The sequence below is a fragment of the Oncorhynchus keta genome, unplaced genomic scaffold (assembly GCF_023373465.1).
Source record: "Oncorhynchus keta strain PuntledgeMale-10-30-2019 unplaced genomic scaffold, Oket_V2 Un_scaffold_30379_pilon_pilon, whole genome shotgun sequence".
Lineage (NCBI taxonomy): Eukaryota > Metazoa > Chordata > Actinopteri > Salmoniformes > Salmonidae > Oncorhynchus > Oncorhynchus keta.
In genome coordinates, this window is record NW_026290910.1 from 163,503 (window position 1) to 184,283 (window position 20,781).

At 41.7% G+C, this 20,781-nt stretch overlaps 1 protein-coding gene across 1 annotated transcript in view; it reads right to left on the reverse strand.

Moving 5' to 3' along the window:
- Positions 1-435: 435 nt before the first annotated feature.
- LOC118385560 (interleukin-6 receptor subunit beta-like) overlaps positions 436-20,781 on the reverse strand; it is a 44,701-nt gene continuing 24,355 nt past the window's right edge. Inside the window, exons 10-16 of the mRNA XM_035772791.2 lie at positions 17,686-17,886; positions 17,401-17,502; positions 15,948-16,091; positions 15,553-15,693; positions 12,273-12,369; positions 11,912-11,993; positions 436-3,714 (exon numbers count right to left, since the gene is read on the reverse strand). Coding sequence (XP_035628684.1) covers positions 3,079-3,714; positions 11,912-11,993; positions 12,273-12,369; positions 15,553-15,693; positions 15,948-16,091; positions 17,401-17,502; positions 17,686-17,886 — 1,403 coding nt within the window. The 3' untranslated portion in view covers positions 436-3,078. The remainder of the gene's footprint in view (positions 3,715-11,911; positions 11,994-12,272; positions 12,370-15,552; positions 15,694-15,947; positions 16,092-17,400; positions 17,503-17,685; positions 17,887-20,781) is intronic.

Below are 20,781 nucleotides of genomic sequence, written 5' to 3' on the forward strand. Positions count from 1 at the left end.
CCTCTTCTTCCACCTACGACGAGCGTTACATATGGGACATATTATGTAAAACTAACCGATCTTGTCAGGGGAAAATAAAGGGAAATGTATGAAATATATATTTGATATATTTAGGGGGGAAAAAAAGGGGTTTTGGAAATGATGCAGACAAATGATGGAATTCACAAACTGCAATATTAAAGCTGATATACCCCCATAGAGTCGATATATTTTTATCAACACTTGACCCTAAATAATGGACTGACTTGGTAAGGTAGAGGGGGGAGAGGACATTTTATTTTCCGAGCACACAAAACAATATTGTATTGTGAACTGCTACTTCCTCCCCGTACGATGGACTAATATATTCTGTTCTATTAATGTTGAAAGTCTCACTGAAAATAAAGCTCTATAAAGATATGCTGGCTTAGAAGCGTAGTCAATTATTAGTTCACATGGATAACACTTTTGGTTTATTTCATATTGTATAATGTCACACATTCACAAACCATGCTCCAAAAAGGGCACATGTATTCTGGTGGCATGCAGTGAAGTACTAGGCTGTTTGTTTCCCGTATATGTGGAAAAGTAGTGTTAACTGAGTGATGGTGGAAGAATATTTTTTATAACCCTCAATGTAGCAATATTTAAACGGTCTGTACATGCAACATCCCTTTCTGAGCATATTCTCTGTAGGAACACATATTGGAGTTTGTCCTGTTGAGATCTGTACGTATGTTCTAAACAAAAGAATCTCAAACAAATTAACAAAATATACTACACTTTTCAGTCTTCAGAAAATTCACGACAACACAAAAATGAATATGAAAAACATTTCCCAGAAACAAATTATACAAAAACTTCCTTTTCAGTATATAATAATAATATAATAATATATGCCATTTAGCAGACGCTTTTATCCAAAGCGACTTACAGTCATGTGTGCATACATTCTACGTATGGGTGGTCCCGGGAATCGAACCCACTACCCTGGCGTTACAAGCGCCATGCTCTACCAACTGAGCTACAGAAGGACCACATAATAATAATGCAACAGTAATATCTCTATATTTGACCTCGAACAAGAAGTTTTGATGGGCAGGGAAATTGCATAGCATTTCTTCATTCCATTCATGACGCAAAGTCAATAAGGCAGTGTGAAAAGGCAAAATGTACATTTGTCAAACAGTTTTTTCTATCTGGAAAGATATGTCACTAACCATACACCTACTAGTGTAGCATACAATGCCTTCAAAGTATTCACACCTCTCGACTTTTTCCATATTTTGTGTTACAGTCTGAATTTAAAATGTATTAAATTGAGATCGTATTTCACTGGCCTACACACAATAGCCCATAATTTCAAAGAGGAACAATGTTTTTTTGACATTTTTTACAAATGAATAAAAAATGAAAAGCTGAAATGTTGAGCCAATTATTCAACCCCTTTTATGGCAAACCTAAAGTTCAGGAGTAAAACTTTGCTGAACAAGTCACAAGATGCACGCACTGTGTGCAATAAGTATTTAACATGATTTTTGAATGACGACCTCGACTCTGTACCCCACACATACAATTACTTGTAAGGTCCCTCAGTTGAGCAAGGAGGTTTTCCAGTGCCTCACAAAGAAGGGCACCTATTGGTAGATGGGTAAAAAAAAGAAGCAGACATTGAATATCCTTTTGAGCAAAGTTATTAATTACACTTTGGATGGTGGATCTATACACCCAGTCACTACAAAGTTAAAGGCGTCCTTTCTACCAGAGTTTAATGGCTGTGATAGGAGAAGACTGAGGATGAATCAACAAGATTGTAGTTACTCCACAAAACTAACCTAAATGACAGAGTGAAAAGAACTAAGCCTGTACAGGATACAAATATTCAAAACATGCATCATGTTTGCAATAAGGCACTAAAGTAAAACTACCAAAATATGTGTCAAAGAAATGTAATTTATGTCCTGAATACAAAGCGTTATGTTTGGGGCATATCCAACACATCACGGAGTACCACACTTCATATTTTCAAGCATGATGGTGGCTGCATCATGTTATGGGTATGCTTGTCATCAGCAAGGACTACAGTTTTTTGGGGGAAAATAAATAAATAAATTGAATAGAGCACAGGCAAAATCCTAGAGGAAAACCTGGTTCAGTCTGCTTTCCAACAGACACTGGGACACAAATACAGCTTTCAGCAGGACAATAACCTAAAACAAAAGTCCATAAATACACTGGAGTTGCTTACCAAGATGACATTGAATGTTCCTGTGTAGCCTAGTTACAGTTTTGACTTAAATTAGCTTGAAAATCTATGGCAAGACTTGAAAATGGCTGTCGAGCAACGACAACAACTAACTTGTACAATCCAGCTGCGCATAGCTCTTGGAGACTTACCCAGAAAGACTCACAGCTGTCAAAGATGATTCTAACATGTATTGAGTCAGGGGTGTGAATACTTATGTAAATCATATCGCTTTTTCATTTTCAATAAATTTGCTAAAATGTCAAAAAACATGTTTTCACCTTGTCATTATGGGTATTGTGTAGATTGGTGAGAATGTTTATATTGAATCCTTTTAGAATTTAGGATGCAACAAAATGTGGAACAAGTCAAGGGAATACTTTCTGAATTTCAAGAGGGTCCTGTTGTATTGGCTAGCATCACCTTTTCGCTTCCTTCAAGTCTTCTTTCTTGGAATGATGAGTCATCACACTTTGTCCATTCAAAGTTCAACTTGGCCGGCTTATAGAGAATAGGGGTCCACATCTAGGCTATGGACTTTTCTTAAGAGGTCAATGGGCGACGCCAACTACCTAGGTCAGTAATTAACTGAAAATGAACGGGTCTGCACGTAGGCATCTATTTCCTTTTTAGGATCTTAAAACAATAAAACCTCGACATACAGGCAAACTATATCATCCACTTAAAAGAGATTTTAACAAGTCACGTCAAGATGCCCACATGAAGTTCATGATTGCCATTTGGGTAAGTGCAAAAATAATAGGCTGACAAAGTTTGGAACAAAAGTGAAATTAACAAAGGCGCAGAGGAAGAGTCACTGTACATGAAGTGTGACAACCTCGAACTAAGTCCTCCTAACACTGAGGCCTGTAGCCGCTGAGCTGAGGCATGTAGCTAGGGTCAGGGCCTGGCTGTCCGTCAGGTGACTGACCCTCCTCTGTGGGTGTGGTCTGCTGAAAGTCCTCCTCCAGGGGGCAGAACCGGCGCAAAGCCAACCCCTGCTTCTTCATCTCCATCTGGTTCAAGTCCTCCAGGTCTCCGCTGTCGCCATTGTTCCCCACAGGCAAGCGCCCGAAGTAGGGGTTCCGCAGGTAGCGCTGTGACTCGGGGCCCTCCGGGTGCTCCTCGCTGTCCAGCAGGGGTTGGGTGGACTCAGAGCGGGTGAAGCTAGGCGTCTGGGACAAGCCGGACTGGGGGAGAGGGCAGGGGGTCTGGCCCTTGTAGCCGCAGGATGCCACCACCGACGAGTACTGGACGGTGCTGGCTGTAGTCTGGCCCTCGTCGCCGCCCTCGTCGCTGTCTGAGACGCTCTGGTGAGGCGATGACAGGCAAGAGGAGCCGCCGATGCCGCTGCTATGCTCCTCCGACAGGTATTTGTCCTTTTTGAGCGGCAGGCCTGCCTTGTCCTCCTCACACAGAGACTTCCTGTCGAACACGTCCACCTCTACAATACTCACGTCACCCAGCGCGCTCTCCTTAGGAGTGTCAGCCTGGAACAAAAAGGGAGGGTCAAGTCAAGTTCTCTTTGAAGTGCATTTCACATCTATGTTACAATACGCTGAAAAAAAGACTGAAATGGTAAAATGACTGAAATGGACACATCTGCATTTAGCAACATGTGCCTTTTGATGCAGTCAAAAGAGCACAGACTTTCCATTGACCAGATTGTTAGATCAGAATTGTTGAAGGTGAACCAAAGTGTATATTCGTCATGATTTATGTATTGTAACAAGCCCACAGTGTTTCCTTAAAGATGCACTACGCAGAAATTGCTCCGCCATTTCCTGGTTGCTAAAATTCTAATAGTTCGCCTAATTTCAGTTCATGTACCATGACATGCAAGTCAAGTGTAGAGAATCATTGTACCATCTAAACCACTATGAAATATATTTTCCAAAATATTGTATTTTCAACTGGTGTAGAAAACAGAAAGTAAGACACAAAAACAAAACTTAGAAATAGCATAGAAATAGAGCACATAGAACAGTTTAGAGCAATTTCAGTGCCAACAGAAATTGTATTTGTATTCCATTATTTTTCATTTGTATTAGGATATTGAATTTGTAATGCACAAATTGAATCGTTGAATTAACACACTGAACTTGTATTTCATGATTTGAAACTGAATTAAGTGAATATTGCATTCAGTTTTAAAATGTATTTAAATTTAATTGAATATTCAAATCCAATATTTATATATTCAGTTTCAATATGGTAGATATTACATTCATTGTCTGTGTATGCATTCAGATTCAGTTTTCAAATTCAGATTCAAAACCAGAGACAACATGCTGAGACTTTGCCAGCTAGGAAAAGTAGAGAAGAACCGGATACAATTAAATGGTCACTGTGGTAAACAGAAGTTTCTGGCGGTTTCTGAAGCAAATGTGGCATGTAGTGTTTGAACCGTTTCGGCTATAAACTATTATGATCCCATTCAAGAAATAGGCCACCATAAGAATACAGTTGATTAGCCCTGTCATAGACATATAAGGATAGACGTTCCACTCCCGATTTAATCTTGCTCTCTCGAACTAGGTCTCCTGCATGTCACAAGACTGTGTTAGCCCACTTAGCTAAAGCCCAAAGGGATCCGTTCTGGAAGCTAACACACGTCTTCACATCTCCGGTAATGTTACTCGTCAAAAGAGCCTGATTCATCGAACCATCTCGGTTACATTTCACCCCTCTTTGACCTCATACTTAGAGATCACAGAACCAATACAACTTGCGGCGAAATCCTGCACGGAGCCGTGCGCTGCCACTTTAAGAGCTCATCAGCAGTCAGGAAGGAGGAAATAAACAGCTCTTCAGGCTCTCTGTGTGGAGCTCCTGGTTGGCACAGCAGTTGGACAGTGTGTGTAACTCTACAGAAGTCTTGTTTATTTTCAGCGTGCTTAGTTGTAAAGTGTTTAAGTCAATCTGCGGTGTTACCACCCTAGGTCATGGTTGTACTCTTTTGGGACCGCTCCTGTCACTGTTCACGTGTAGTATTTTTAACTTTTACCCCTTTTTCTCCAAATTTCATGGTATCCAATTGGTAGTTACAGTCTTGTCTCGTCAATGCATCTCCCGTACGGACTTGGGAGAGGCAAAGGTCGAGAGCCGTGCGTCCTCAGAAACACAACAACCAAGCCGCATTGTTTCTTGACACAATGCTCGCTTAACCCAGAAGCTTAACCCAGAAGCTTAACCCAGAAGCTTAACCCAGAAGCTTAACCCAGAAGCCAGCCGCACCAATGTGTCAGAGAAAGCACTGTGACTGCACTGTGCCCGGCCCGCCACAGGAGTCACAGGTACGCGATGGGACAAGGACATCCCTGCCGGGCCAAACCCTTCCCTAACCCGAACGACGCTGGGCCAATTGTGCGCCACCCCATAGGTCTCCCGGTCGCGGCCGGCTGCGACAGAGCCTGGACTCGAACCCAGAATCTGTGGTGGCACAGCTAATGCCTTAGACCACTGCACCACCCAGGAGGCCTAGCAGTAGAAACATTGTTGCCAAGCTTTGAAAAACAAACCATCAGGTGTATCAAGATGGACAGACACAGTGCAACTGCAAGCCTGAAGTCAACAGCTAAGACCCCCCTCTCTCGCTCTCCTTTTCCCCTCTATCCCTCCAGTGCGTTTCACTGCAGCAGACTTTCTTCTTTCGTATGCGTTAATGTTTAGTGTCGTTGGATTATTAGTCCCCTGCCAGTTGTAGTTGGTGTAACATTTTAGTTAAAGGACGTTTGCGTAAGAGTTGATATTGTGAAGGACTATTTACATTTGTGACATTTTAAGGCCTTTGTTTTGTCTATGAACTCACACCCCCACACACCCATTCATACCCCCCTCACTATATAGGTAATACACTACACTGGAAATCCTAGAATGTTGATGACTTGGTTCATTCTTGTCAATTGTTTATATGAAGTTGCAATTAAATTGCTCTGCCATTATTATTGTATGAGGTATTATTGGTGGGGTTACCCCTGTCCTGTGATGTGTGTTTTATGTGGTGAGTCTTATCTTTTCTCTCCACTGGCTATCTGGCCAACAGGCTACACTAGGCAGTCTCTTCTGCTGATGTGTCTGTCTGGTAGTGGTACTCCATCTAGCCTACTCTTCTCCTTTCAACAGGGTTAATACCTGCCTGGCGCACAAACAAAATCTCTTTACCCCCCTCTAACTTCTGTAGCTCAGTTGGTAGAGCATGGCGCTTGTAACGCCAGGGTAGTGGGTTCAATCCCCGGGACCACCCATATGTAGAATGTATGCACACATGACTGTAAGTCGCTTTGGATAAAAGCGTCTGCTAAATGGCATATATTAATACCGCTACAGAATTGGAGCCCAAACAGGGGCTTGAAAAGAAAAGCACCCATGACACCACACAAAGCTGAATCATGTCTTTTGTTGGAACCCCATACTGTGTAAATGTGGACACACCTAATGGAAAATATGACCAGGATTCTTTCATTGTGGAAGGACTCGATGGTGTAATGGAGTTGGAGAGCACTGGTCCTTATCCTTAGGCTTCAGGCTCAGCTATTACTTCTCCGCCATTACCCTCCCCTCAACCTCTTCCTGTTACCTTGCCCAGACAGACTGGGAGAGGTGTCTCTGTGCTCACTGGACAAAGGGAACAACAATGGACACACACCAACCATAGTTTGACAATGCAGGGGAATTCCATTCGCAAACTCAGTGAAAGTGTGGAGGCTGATCAGAAAGATGTGCTGCCGAGATTGGCTCACCTTCCCCCGTCAAATGGAGGAAAACCAACAAAACTGCTCAGAGATAGAAATATTTGCTAGATTCTCTGAAGCAGGATGTTCAATGGAAAATGCAAAGTTTCAAAACACTCATAGAAACTAACAATCTAGTTATAATCTACCTTGAGGAGGAACAAAAACAGAGAGCAGAGGAGTCAGCCTCTGTTGTGAAGGGAGTGTGTTCTTATCTGAAAGAGGTTATGAAGAACTCTCTGAGGGGAACTATTATTTTTGATTGAACAGACTCAAAAGGAGACCTGTAGTGAGATGGAAAAAGCCACAGACCTTCAACTGGAGGAGCTGCACCAGGAGGTAATGCAGTGCTTTTCCCTTCTGGACAAATCCTCTGTACCTCCCTCAGGGTTTACCTCTGCCTCAGGCTCTGCCATTAAGGGAATAGGAACAGGTAGTACTACAAAAACCCCTCTGAAGATACTGTTAAACAACAGAACTCCCCTTGCCACTGTCATGCCTCCTCTAGAGCGCTCCCTCCCTATCAAACTACTTTTCCCCACTTTTAGCAGCCCAGAAGAGGATGTTGATCCACTGTTTCTCCTATCGGAGTGTAATGATTTCCTTTCTATCCTGCCCCTTACTGACTTGGAGGTTCTGGCTACCCTCCACATTGTTCTCCATGGTACAGCAAGAGACTGGTGGGAGATAGCTGGTGAACATGTGTCAACTTGGGAGGAGTTTCATAAACGATTCTCTCTCTATGAGCATGAACTTGTCGGAGTCCAGGGTGAAGCAGAGCCAAACCGGGACTTTTGGCTTCTCCTATGGAGTTATATGTAGGAGATGGAAGGCTGACATTACTGAGCAGGAGATTATCATTCATTCTCATTCTTCAGAACACGGTACCCATGAAGCCTTCAGACAGCACAACTAGAGGTCTTATTCCAATTCCGCAACAACTATCGGTTCCTCTGACTGTTATGGAAGGCCATAAGCGACACAAGAGCAACTTACACCTTGATGTAGGAGCCCTGTGGCGAAATAGGGCATTACCTCACGAGGAGAACCTGGGAGGAAGGACTATTCTACTTGGCCAATGGAGAACCTACCACTCCTTTGGGCTGGATTGATATGAAAATAGAGCTGCATGATGTTATTATTAACCTCCTTGCATTGGCTGTAGTCCTTGGCCTGGAGCATTCCCGGCCTCATCCATCTCAACCTGGAAATGCACGGATTTCAGGCTGGATCCTGCTACCTTACTCAGAGTCCTGGTTAGCTCAAGTAGAAGACAAGGACAGAGAAAATACAAAGACAGACAAAAACAAGTTCCAACAGTGATGCCAGAGAACCCGGCTATCACCCTGCTTAAGGCCATACACCCCCCCTGGATGACGAGAGGTGGCAACTCTCCCAGGTGAAATCTGTACACTTACACCCGGCCACAAAACTGTCTTCAAACACAACATCTATACCCAGCATGAAGTCCCCATTAAGCAGCATCCGTACAGGCTGTCCCCCTCAATGAACAGCTCAAGAGCATCAATTCTGTGTAGATTACAGAAAGTAATGTCGACCCTCTACTGGACATCAATGACATACTGGAATCTCTGGTAGGAGCATCCATCTTCAGTAATCTGGATATTGGCAGGTGGCAATGGATCCCGCTAGTCAGGACAAGACTGCCTTTGTCACCCCTGCTGGTTTGTACTCAAAGTCATGCCTTTTGGTTTGAAGAACGCTCCAGCAACCTTCCAAAGGTTGATGGACACTGTCCTGGGAGATCTGAGGGGAAGAAATTGTCTTGTGTATCCGGATGACATCATAATCTACTCTGCCTCTGATCATCTGCAAAACATACAGTCCATCTTCGACAGACTAAAGGCTGCAGGTTTGACCTTGCAGCCAGAACTCAAGTTCCTTGGTCATGTGGTTAATGCTGAAGATATCCATGCAGATTCAGCCAAAGTTGTAGCAGTGCAGGAGTTCCCAATTCCCACATCCCTCAAGGCTGTTCAGCACTTCCTGGGTATGGCTGGATGGTACCACAGGTTAGTGCCTGACTTTTCAAAGGTTGCTGAACCACTCAACCACCGTAAGAAGGGGCTGAAATTCCAATGGACCCCTGCATGCCAAAGTGCATTTAAAGCATTCAAACACTCCTCCAGTGCTTGGACATCCTAACCTGAATGCTCACTTCATCATGTACACGGATGCAAGTAAACAGGACTTGCAGCAGTCTTGGCTCATCAAACTGGACCTGGAACAGAATAATTTCTTGCCTATGCAAGTCACACCCTTAATTCAGCCGAGAGGGATTATTCAACGACAAAGGGAGTGCGTCGCTGTGGTCTAGGCTTTGGAGAAATGGACTACATGGAGGCGAAGGTCTTCACAGTTGTCACAGACCACGCTGCTCTGCAGTGGGTTCTGGCATCAGGCAAGACCAATGGCCATCTTATTCACTGGTCTATCAGACTTCAGAGGTTTGACTTCATCATTGAGTATCGCAAAGGAAAACGGAATGTTGTACCAGATGCCTTTTCTTGGATTACAGAGGCTGTCAATGTTTGTCTTCCATTGTGCCGCACTTACACTACCGCCAAGTGTCTGGATGATGAGTGTGTGGAGAGCACGGCAGAATGATGCCGCCATCATGGTGATGATCATCAATTGTGGTGCGTCTGTCTGAAGACTTGAGAAGTTCAGCATAATTCAGGATAAAGTGTATCGAAAAACTCCAAGAGGAGATGGAACACACAGCACCCATTACCGCGTCTTCATCCCCTCTACATTGAGTGACCAGATGATCTAAGCTTATCATGCCAACCCCATGAGTGGACCTTTCTGTTTACCACAGTGAGCGTTTGATTCTATCCGTTCTCTTCTACCTTTCCTGGCTGGCAAAGTACCAGGACGTTCTCTCTTGTTTTTCTGAATTTAGAGAACTGAATTTGAAAACTGAAACAATGCATTTGAGAAGTGGAATATATTGGTCCTATATTTAGGAGATGTAAGAAAGCTCAGGAAATATATATACACACTACTGTTCAAACGTTTGGGGTCACTTAGAAATGTCCTTGTTTTTGAAAGAAAAGCAAAAAAAATGGTCCATTAAAAAACATCAAATTGATCACAAATACAGTGTTGACATTGTTAATGTTGTAAATTACTATCGTAGCTGGAAAAGGCAGATTTCTAATTCAATATCTACATAGGCGTAGAGAGGCCCATTATCAGCAACCATCACTCCTGTGTTCCAATGGCACGTTGTGTTAGCTAATTCAAGTTTATCATTTTAAAACGCTAACTGATCATTAGAAAACCCTTTTGCAATTATGTTTAGCACAGCTGAAAACTGCAATAAAAAAACTGGCCTTCTTTAGATTAGTTATTGTGAAGTGGAAAGCACGAAGAGTGTAAAAATCAGCAACACTCACTTCCAAGTTCCAAACTGCCTCTGGAAGAAATGCCAGCACAAGAACTGTTCGTCAATGGCTTCATGAAATGTGTTTCCATGCAGCCGCACACAAGCCTAAGATCACCATGTGCAATGCCAAGTCGGCTGGAGTGGTGTAAAGCTTGGACCTGACCTCAACCCCATCGATCACCTTTGGGATGAATTGGAACGCGAGCCAGGCCTAATCGCTAATCAGTGCTCGACCTCACCAATGCTCTTGTGGCTGAATGGCACTCACTAGAAAAAACAAAATACCAAATGGCTGGCCCTAAGGTACAGTAATCTACCAAAGGTCCTACAAGGGGTTCAATCAGGACTCATTTGTGGATGAGGTTAAGAATGTGCAATGGCTGGAAGTGTGTAGTGAGGATGATCCTGAAATGGCACTGAGTGTGTTTGTGAAATTATTTCTAGTATTGTTGATGAGCATATTGTTGTATTGTATTGTTGATAAGCATGCCCAATTAAGAAAACGCACTGTGATGTCAAACAGAGCCCCATGGATTGATGATGAGCTGAGAAATGTAATGCTTCAACGTAATAATGCCAAAAAGGAAGCAGATAGATCTGGCACTCTGTCGGGTAAGCAAAGTTATTGTACATTTAAGAAATCTTGAGACCAAGGTAAAAAGAAAGGATATTATCAGCTCAAAATATATGAAGTCAAGGGTGAGGGAAAAAAAATATGGAGAATGTTTGAATGTTATAATGGGTTAGGGTTAGCATGTTTGAATGTTATAATGGGTTAGGGTTAGCATGTTTGAATGTTATAATGGGTTAGGGTTAGCATGTTTGAATGTTATAATGGGTTAGGGTTAGGGTTAGCATGTTTGAATGTTATAATGGGTAGGTATTCAAACATGTTTGCCTCCTTTCTTGAATCACAGGGTATGTTTTTTACAAAACGACATGACATTGCAAATTACTTTAATGAATATTTTAAAGGCAAAGTAGACAAATGGAGAAATACCATGAGTCCAACTGATGACTCTGCCATACACACTTATAAAATATCGCATTATGAATGAGAGGCATTGCAGGTTTGGGTGAAGGATAGGATGAATAAACAATACTCCGAGGCGCAGCTCCATACTACTTGTCTTACTCATAGTTAGGAAAAAACATGGTCCAAATTAGATGATAGGTACTATATGTATTGAATATTATATGAATTATATTAATATAAATGGCCAATTTGGATGCAATCAATTAGCTTAATTTCTCAGAGATCAATATATATATATTTCAACAAAATAATCTTCTGTTTCTAACAACCGAAACGATTTTTAGAACAATCTGAGATGGTGGGTGTGTTGGAACGACCCATGTGGATGTTACGGTCAGTGGAGAGCAGATAGGAGCAATTCATGTTTTGAGAGTTCAGCAACACAGATAAACTTAATTGACAAGTGGCTCAGCAGGTGAGTTGTACTATAAAGTTTTACAAATAAAGTACCATCTTATCTTACGTAAACATCCTCTTTGACTAGCACAGGAGGCACTTAAACTTACTTTGGATGTGAAATCAGGAGACCATTTAGCGATAGTGCTGTTGGAGGGGTCAGGTACCGGTGGCCAGATCTTCTTCTTTATCCTACATAGAAAACAACAGTGGGGTTCGAAATGACTGACATCCTTGATAAAGATGAGCAAAAATGACTGTATACAATAAATATTTAAAATACTGAGCTATATTGTGTTGTCAAATATTGGTCAATTATAGTATTTTATACTAATGTATATTAATTGTGTTACTCAAATCTGAGTAAATGCTCTTACAATTGAACATCACACCTCAGCCATTGTAAACATCCAAATGTAAAATGTAGAGACATTCTACTTCATACAATTCAAGAGTGTAGTTGAGACTTACGAGTCCATTTTGTAAATGCAGCAGAGCATGGTCAGCACTACGGAAAACAGGAAGCTGATGCACACAGACACCACAATGGCTTCTATCTGCCCGGGAGCTGAGGGATAGACACACAGAACTGGAATGGACATTGGGAAGCTAGGAACATGCCTTAAAGTCGACCATGTTGGTCAGGAAAAATGTCCTTCTAGAAACGGTGGACAAACACAGGTTGGAGGTACAGTAACAGTACAACTACAATAGACTACAACTAAAAGGAGAAATGACAGAAGGGCACAATGAATAGGTTGAAGTAGCGACTGCGAAGTGTATTTGGAGCATTGGGTGTTCAGGACTGCTACTTTGAAAAAGCTTTACTGGGACACATTACAAAATATGAAAATGTATTAATGGAATACCAAATATATGGAAATATATTGAAAAGTTCTAGAATGGAACATACTGTATATACAGTACCAGTCAAAAGTTGACACACCTGCTCATTCAAAGGCTTTTCTTTATTTTTACACATTTCTACATTGTAGAATAATAGTGAAGACATCAACACTATTAAATAACACGTATAGGAATCATGTAGTAAGAAAAAAAAAGTGTTAAACACATCAAAATATATTTTATATTTGAGATTTTTCAAATAGCCACCCTTTGCCTTGATGACAGCTTTGCACACTCTTGGCATTCTCTCAACCAGCTTCATGAAGTAGTCACCTGGAATGTATTTCAATTAAGTTGTGTGCCTTGTTAAAAGTTCATTTGTGGAATTTATTTCCTTCTTAATGCGTCTGAAACAGTTGTGTTGTGACAAGATAGAGGTGGTATACAAAAGACAACCCTTTTTGGTAAATTACCAAGTCCATGTTATGGAAAGAACAGCTCAAATAAGTAAAGAGAAACTACAGTCCATCATTACTTTAAGATGTGAAGGTATTTCAAGAACTCTGAGCAGTCACAAAAAACAATTAAGCGCTATGATGAAACTGGCACTCATGAGGACTGCCACAGGAAAGGAAGACCCAGAGTTACCTCTCCTGCAGAGGAAAAGTTCAGTTACCAGCATCAGAAATTGCAAATAAATGCTTCAAGTCACAGACACATCTCAACATTAACTGTTCAGAGGAGACTGCGTGAATCAACCTTCATGGTCAAATTGCTGCAAATAAACCTCTACTAAAGGACACCAATAAGAAGAAGAGACTTGCTTGGTACAAGAAACATGAGCAATGGACATTAGACCGGTGGAAATTAGTCCTTTGGTCTGATGAGTCCAAATCTGAGATTTCTGATTCCTACCGCCGTGTCTTTGTGAGAGGCAGAGTAGGTGAAGGGCTGATCTCCACATATGTGGTTCACACCGTGAAGTATGAAGGATGTGTGATGGTGTTTTGCTGGTGACACTGTCTATGATTTATTTGGAATTCAAGGCACACTTAACCAGCATGGCTACCACAGCATTCTGCAGTAATGACCCAAAACGCTTCCAGGCTGTGTAAGGGATATTTGACCAAGAAGGAGAGTGATGGAGTGCTGCTTCAGATGACCTGGCTTCCACAATCACCCGACCTCAACCCAGTTTAGATGGTTTGGGATGAGTTGGAGTGCAGAGTGAAGGAAAAGCAGCCAACAAGTGCTCAGCATATTTTGGAACTCCTTCAAGACTGTTGGAAAAGCATTGCAGGTGAAGCTGGGTGAGAGAATGCCAAGAGTGTGCAAAGCTGTCATCAAGGGAAAGAGTGGCTCATTTGAAAAATCTAAAATAACATATTTTGATTTGTTTAACACTTTCTTGGTTACTACATTATTCAATATGTGTTAAACCCTTTGACTGGTACTGTATACACACAGTGCATTCGGAAAGTATTCAGACTCCTAGACTTTTTGTTACATTACAGCATTTTTCTAATATGAATTACATAGATTTTTTCCGCATCAATATATACACAATACCCTACAATGACAAAGTGAAAACAGGTTTTAACAAATGTTATTTACAAACGTATTCAGACCCTTTCCTATGAGACTGAAATTGAGCTCAGTTGCATCCTGTTTCCATTGATCATCCTTGAGATATTTCTCCAAATTGATTGGTGTCCACCTGTGGTAAATTCAATTGGTTGGACATGATTTGGAAAGGCACACACCTGTCTATACAAGGTCCCACAGTTGAAAGTGCATGTCAGGTCAAAAACCAAGCAATGAGGTCAAAGGAATTGTCCATAGAGCTCCGAGACAGGATCGTGTCGAGGCACAGGTCCTCAGCAAAAGGCATCCTACTTGGAGTTTGACAACAGGCGCCTAAAGACTCTCAGACCATGAGAAACCAAGATTGAATGCCAAGTGTCACGTCAGGAGGAAACCTGGCACCTACGGTGAAGCATGGTGGCAGCATCACGCTGTTGTAATGTTTTTCAGCAGCAGGAACTGGGAGACTAGTCAGGATCGAGGGAAAGATGAACGGAGCAAAGTACAGAGAGATCCTTGATGAAAACCTGCTCCAGAGCACTCAGGACCTCAGACTGGGGCGAAGGATCACCTTCCAACAGGACAACGACCCTAAGCACACAGCCAAAACAACACAGGACTGGCTTCAGGACAAGTCTCTGACTGTCCTTGAATGGCCCAGCCAGAGCCTGGACTTTAACCCGATCTAACATCGCTGGAGAGACCTGAAATTAGCTGTGCATCGACGCTCCCCATCCAACCCGACAGAGCTTAAGAGGATCTACAGAGAATAATGTGAGAAACTCCCCAAATACAGGCATACCATGCTTGTAGCATCATACCCAAGAAGACTTGAGGTTGTAATCACTGTCAAAGGTGCTTTTTTTTTAAACTAGGAAAGTCAGTTAAGAACAAATTCTTATTTACAATGACGGCCTAGGAACAGTGGGTTAACTGCCTTGTTCAGGGGCAGAACGACAGATTTTTACCTTGTCAGCTCGGGGATTCGATCTAGCAACCTTCTGGTTACTTAGTCCAACGCTCTAACCACTAGGCTGCCGCCTCTTCAATAAAGTACTGAGTAAAGGGTCTGAATACTTATGTAAATGTAATAGGTTTTTATTTGTAGTAAACTTACACAAATTTCAGTTTTTGCTTTGTCATTATGGGGTATTGTGTGTAGATTGTTGAGGGAAAAACATAAATGTAATACATTTTAGAATAAGTCTAATGTAACAAAATGTGGAAAAAGTCAAGGGGTCTGAATAATTTCAGAATGCACCATATACACACTCTATACATACTGTATACCTTATATCATGAAGTGTCCAGCTTCACTCACCATACATCAGAGTATTGAATGACAGGTCCGAGCTGTTTGTAGAGCCTTGTACTGTAGATGCCATGACTCGCACCACATACTTGCTGTTGCTGGCCATGCGCTTCACAGTGTAAGAGTAGGTGTCGGAAGAGACAACTATTGCTGAAAAAAAAATAATAATAAATTTGTACCATTTTTTATTTTTTTTATTGCAGCTGTAAATGTTTAGTTTGGACAACAACAAAAAACATATACTGTACTTACAAATATCAGTACCTACAAGTACTGCACTTACAAATACCAATACTTGCAAATACTTACTGGTATTTTCAAATAGCAGTAAAGGTCCAACTATAGCCAAAGAAACACATTCAGGTATGATTGTGTAGTAATGTCTACAAGGTGTGATTCCTTACAGTGTTCCTTGCCCCCTGTGATGAAGAAGATGGTGTAGTTGGTGATGAACCCTCGCTGTTTGTCCAGTGGAATCTCCATCCACTCCAGCTCAGCGTCGTTTTTCCCCGTCCGCCTCACTTTCACAGAGGGACCCTCCAGCGGAGCTGCATCAACCAGAACAGGTGAACAAATATGTTATTAACATTATTCCGTGATGTCATTTACAAAATAGTAGGTTGCGTATGATAACTTAATAAGACATATGAAGTGATGTGAAGAGGGATTAACCTCGTGTGAAATATTTAACAGGACCAGTTCAATTATTTACATAATAAGGGGTAGCCGATGGCAACATTCCACCACCAAAATTCCACAAAGAAACCGTGTTTCAGCCCAAAAGCGGAAAACGACCTATCAACTCCCCAGCCCCATGAATCCCACCCTCCCCCATTCCAATCACATAGTTCACCCAGATAACTATGTCCCTGTTACCAAGGAGTTGACTGTTACTACGCTCTACCTGGGTAAACTGCTGTGACCCATCCACTGTAACCAACAATACGACAGGGATGCTATGCAGTAGTTCAACTCTCTATTCAACAAATTGGATGCAGTCTGTCACCAAAGCCCCATATACTATCCACCACTGCAACCTGTACACTCTCGTTGGCTGGCCCTCGCTTCATATTCGTTGCCAAACCCACTGGGTCCAGGTCATCTACAAGTCTTTGCTAGGTAATGCCCCGCCTTATCTCAGTTCACTGGTCATCATAGTAGCACCCACCCACGCGCTCCAGCAGGTATATTGCACTGGTCATTCCCAAAGCCAATTCCTCCTTTCCTTCCAGTTCTCTGTTGCCAATGACTGGAACGAACTGCAAAAATCACTGAAGCTGGAGACTTGGATCTCCCTCACTAACTTCAAGCACCAGCTGTCAGAGCAGCTCACAGATCATTGCACCTGTACATAGCCCATCTGTAAATAGCCCATCCAATCTACCTCATCCCCATACTGTATTTATTTATTTTGCTCCTTTGCACTACAGTATCTCCACTTACACCTTCATCTTCTGAACATCTATCACCCCAGTGTTAAATTTCTATATCGTAATTACCTCACCACTATGGCCTATTTTATTGCCTTTACCTCCCTTATCTTACCTCATTTGCACACACCGTACATAGACTTTTTTTCTATTGTGCTATTGACTGTATGTTTGTTTATTCCATGTGTAACTCTGTGTGGTTGTTTGTGTCGCAATGCTTTGCTTTATCTTGGCCAGGTCGCAGTTGTAAATGAGAACTTGTTCTCAACTAGCCTACCTGGTTAAATAAAGATCAAATAATAAAATACAAAAAATTGGGTCCAGGAATAGTCTTAAGCTGTGTCCGGAAAACCACCACTATAGGTATATTACACAGCGAATACTGTGTATACTTTACAGTAGTTCAGTGACTACTACTATTTCTTACCTCCTTGTTCCAGAAAGGCTGCTATGGTCAATGGCTTCCCAGTCCACCCAGAGTACATGGGATACACAGATATATTGTAGCGATTGAACTTCTGAAGGTTACCTTGATTGGGAACATAAGACAGTACAACAACGTTTGGATTTATTTGATCCCTGTGACCCGTTTACCAATATAGTCAACATTAGGGATGAGTCATCAAAACCAGCAGAAAGACAACCAAAGAGTTTATAGCCAAACTACAAGACAACACTCAGTAAAAACATAGCATGTGTGTCTCCTTCTTACCTTTAATGGCTGCCATCCTAGTATGCCTACGTTCTCTCTGCCAGTCCATAGCGCCATCACTGACAGACACCCACTCCAGTATGTACTCCGTCACCTCGGACCTGTAGGGCTCCCCTGTGGCCGTCACATTGGGGGGCTGCCATTTCACCCACAGCCTCCCCTGCTGGGTAAACCAGCTGAGCCATTCCACCGAAGGGGGCTCTGAAATACACAGCACACACAAAGACAACGTGACACCATGATATGAGCATCTCAATGCCGAACTACAACGCTTTAAGAACACTAATATGCAGAACACATGACATCAGTGAACCGTTTACATCAATATACTGTAGTTTCTCCTGACACACATTCGTATAAATATATGAACAGAGCTAAACCAAGCTAGCTAGATGGATAAGATAAATATAATATCACCGTTTCTAAACCCAGAAGCACAACATTGCAAGATTTCTGGGATTGCTTGTGAAGCAGACACGGCAGACCAGACCAGGGTTTGGCAAGTCAATGGGAGGAGTAAAAAAATGCACCCTTTAGTTGTACATTTTCTTTAAATCTAAATGTAAAACCTAGATCCCGCACATTGACTCGGTACCGGTACCCCCTGTATATAGCATCGTTATTGTTATTTTATTACGTTACTTTTTATAATTTTTTACTTTAGATTATTTGGTAAAGAACCCTTTTGTTACAAGGAGATTCCTCACACCAAAACTTCAACATCCTAAAGTGGATAATGACACAATATTCCTAACACAAATAATGTGGGAAACGGTTGATGGAGCTCGAAACAATAATCACTTCAAATAATTTGTTGTTTGTGATGTCTATAAGGACGGTATAACTAAAGAACTGTAACTCTACAAATGTATACATCCCAGTTATCAGATTTACATAGAAATGTTGAGGAACTTGTATGATTAAATATGCAACTATTTGTGAGAAGATGAAATGTGATTTTAGAGGGAATTGTTTTACCCAGTCAGTAACCACATCCACATGAGCACAGACCTTGTGGCAACGTGATAGAAGCACCCTCCAAGGCGAGGGCATAAAAGGGCCGCAAACGAAATGTACATTAGAGCAGAGAACGAAAGGACCATCCACATGTTGAAATGGTTGAAATCTCTACAAACCAGTATATGGACAGTAAGCCGGACGAGTAAAATGGTTAGACGTTACATTAGACCAGCGTGACCGTCAACGTGAGCTGAAAGGTACGAAATGGTTAGAAACTCTGACACTTTCAACAGAGAAGAAGAAAATCTCTACCAAACCAGAAAACGTGGAGACTGTCTGAAACTCTCTCTCTCCCGAAGAAGAAGAAGAAGAAGAAGACTACACAGGAACAGTCCGTCTGCAGCTGTTAGCCTAGAGAACTTGACCGAAGACGAGAGACAAAGAACAACTTCCTCTCACCACTAGAAGTATCTCTAGGGTATCTATTCTAAACAGAGTGAAGGATAAGGCCAGCTGAACAACGTGTGGTACACCTCTGGAGGATACGTTCTAACAGACAGTCCGACACCAGGAAGCTACGACTACAAAGGACTTGGTGACCTCTGGTGGACAACCACTTTCAGTCGACTGATTCCACAAACTGAACACGCGTTTTCAACAGAGCAAGACGACAAAGACATACAAGCGTATATATGTGTTGCATTTCTAAATCCGAATGAGCGGTTGTTATTAGGGTGCTAAATATCTATATTTACGCTGAGCGTATTATTCAACTGTATGTACGATAGTTGAATTCCTTTGTCTCTTCTCCCCCCTTCGTTGTGTAACAAGCCATCATATCGGTTTAGTCCACTAGAGACCTTTCATTGCATCGTTTTAGTAACCAACGTATAATCTCTCCTGTGTTGGTGTTTATGTAATTCTGTGTGATTATTAAAGCTAGTAAATAAATAATTAAGACAATTTGTGTCTCACTGATTTTGAGTCTAGTGCAGATTTTTCCATTGATTTGAGTGTAAAATTCATTTTTTCATCACATTTAATGGTACCAACGTCACAACATATTGATGCGCCGTGCGAGGAATCTAAGAACGAGGCCTTCATGTTGCATTCAGCCAATATGAAACTGAAAAGCAGTTTAAATTATACACCCAGATTATGTTATACACCATGAGGGTTTTGAACAAGATATGGAGGTTGCATTCGTGTTGTTATTCTGACATAGTCGGTGTAGGATTGGACTGGGAGACTAGTCAGGATCTAGGGAATGATGAGCGGAGCAAAGTACAGAGAGATCCTTGATGAAAAACTGGTCCAGAGTGCTCAGGACCTCAGACAGTAATCACAGCCAAAATTGCTTCAGCAAAGTACTGAGTAAAGGGTCTGAATACTTATGTAAATGTGATCGTTTTATTTTATACATTTGCTTAGTCATCAGGGGGAAGTGTGTAGTTTGATGAGGGAAAAATCAATATAATCAATTTTAGAAGGTTGTAATGTAACAAAATGTGTAAATAGTCGAGGGGTCTGAATACTTTCCGAATGCATTGTATAAAGTTAAATATTGTTGGTTGGATTAGGAATTTTGGGGGTGGTTGCCTTTGGCTACAGCCCTGTGCGTGTGCCTTGACGGTAGGAAGGGAGTTATTATATCAAATCGCAATTGCAACCATTGTAAAGTACAGTTCATCAGAACAGTCTATAAATTATTCACATGATAAAACAATCTTGGAGAATTAAAGCAAAAAGGGCGATAATATATAATATGCACCAAACTCGTAACTCCCAAATTTTTTGTTTGTTGTTGTAAAACAGCAATTGTTTAGTGAGGTGTGAATATCTAACCCAGAATGCAGTCGTTATGAACTTTTGTGATGCTGTGTCCATCAATGTTGAGATAACTTTCTCTCTTCCTGAAAAATTGGAGATATTTCCATCAGAGAGCGACGATATACACTGAACAAACATAAACGCAACATGTAAAGTGTTGATCCCATATTTCATGAGCTGAAATAAAAGATCCCAGAAATGTTCCATATAAACGAAAAGCTTACAGAGATACCGTGACGAGATCCTGAGGCCCATTGTCGTGCCATTCATCCGCCGCCATCACCTCATGTTTCAGCATTAAATCTA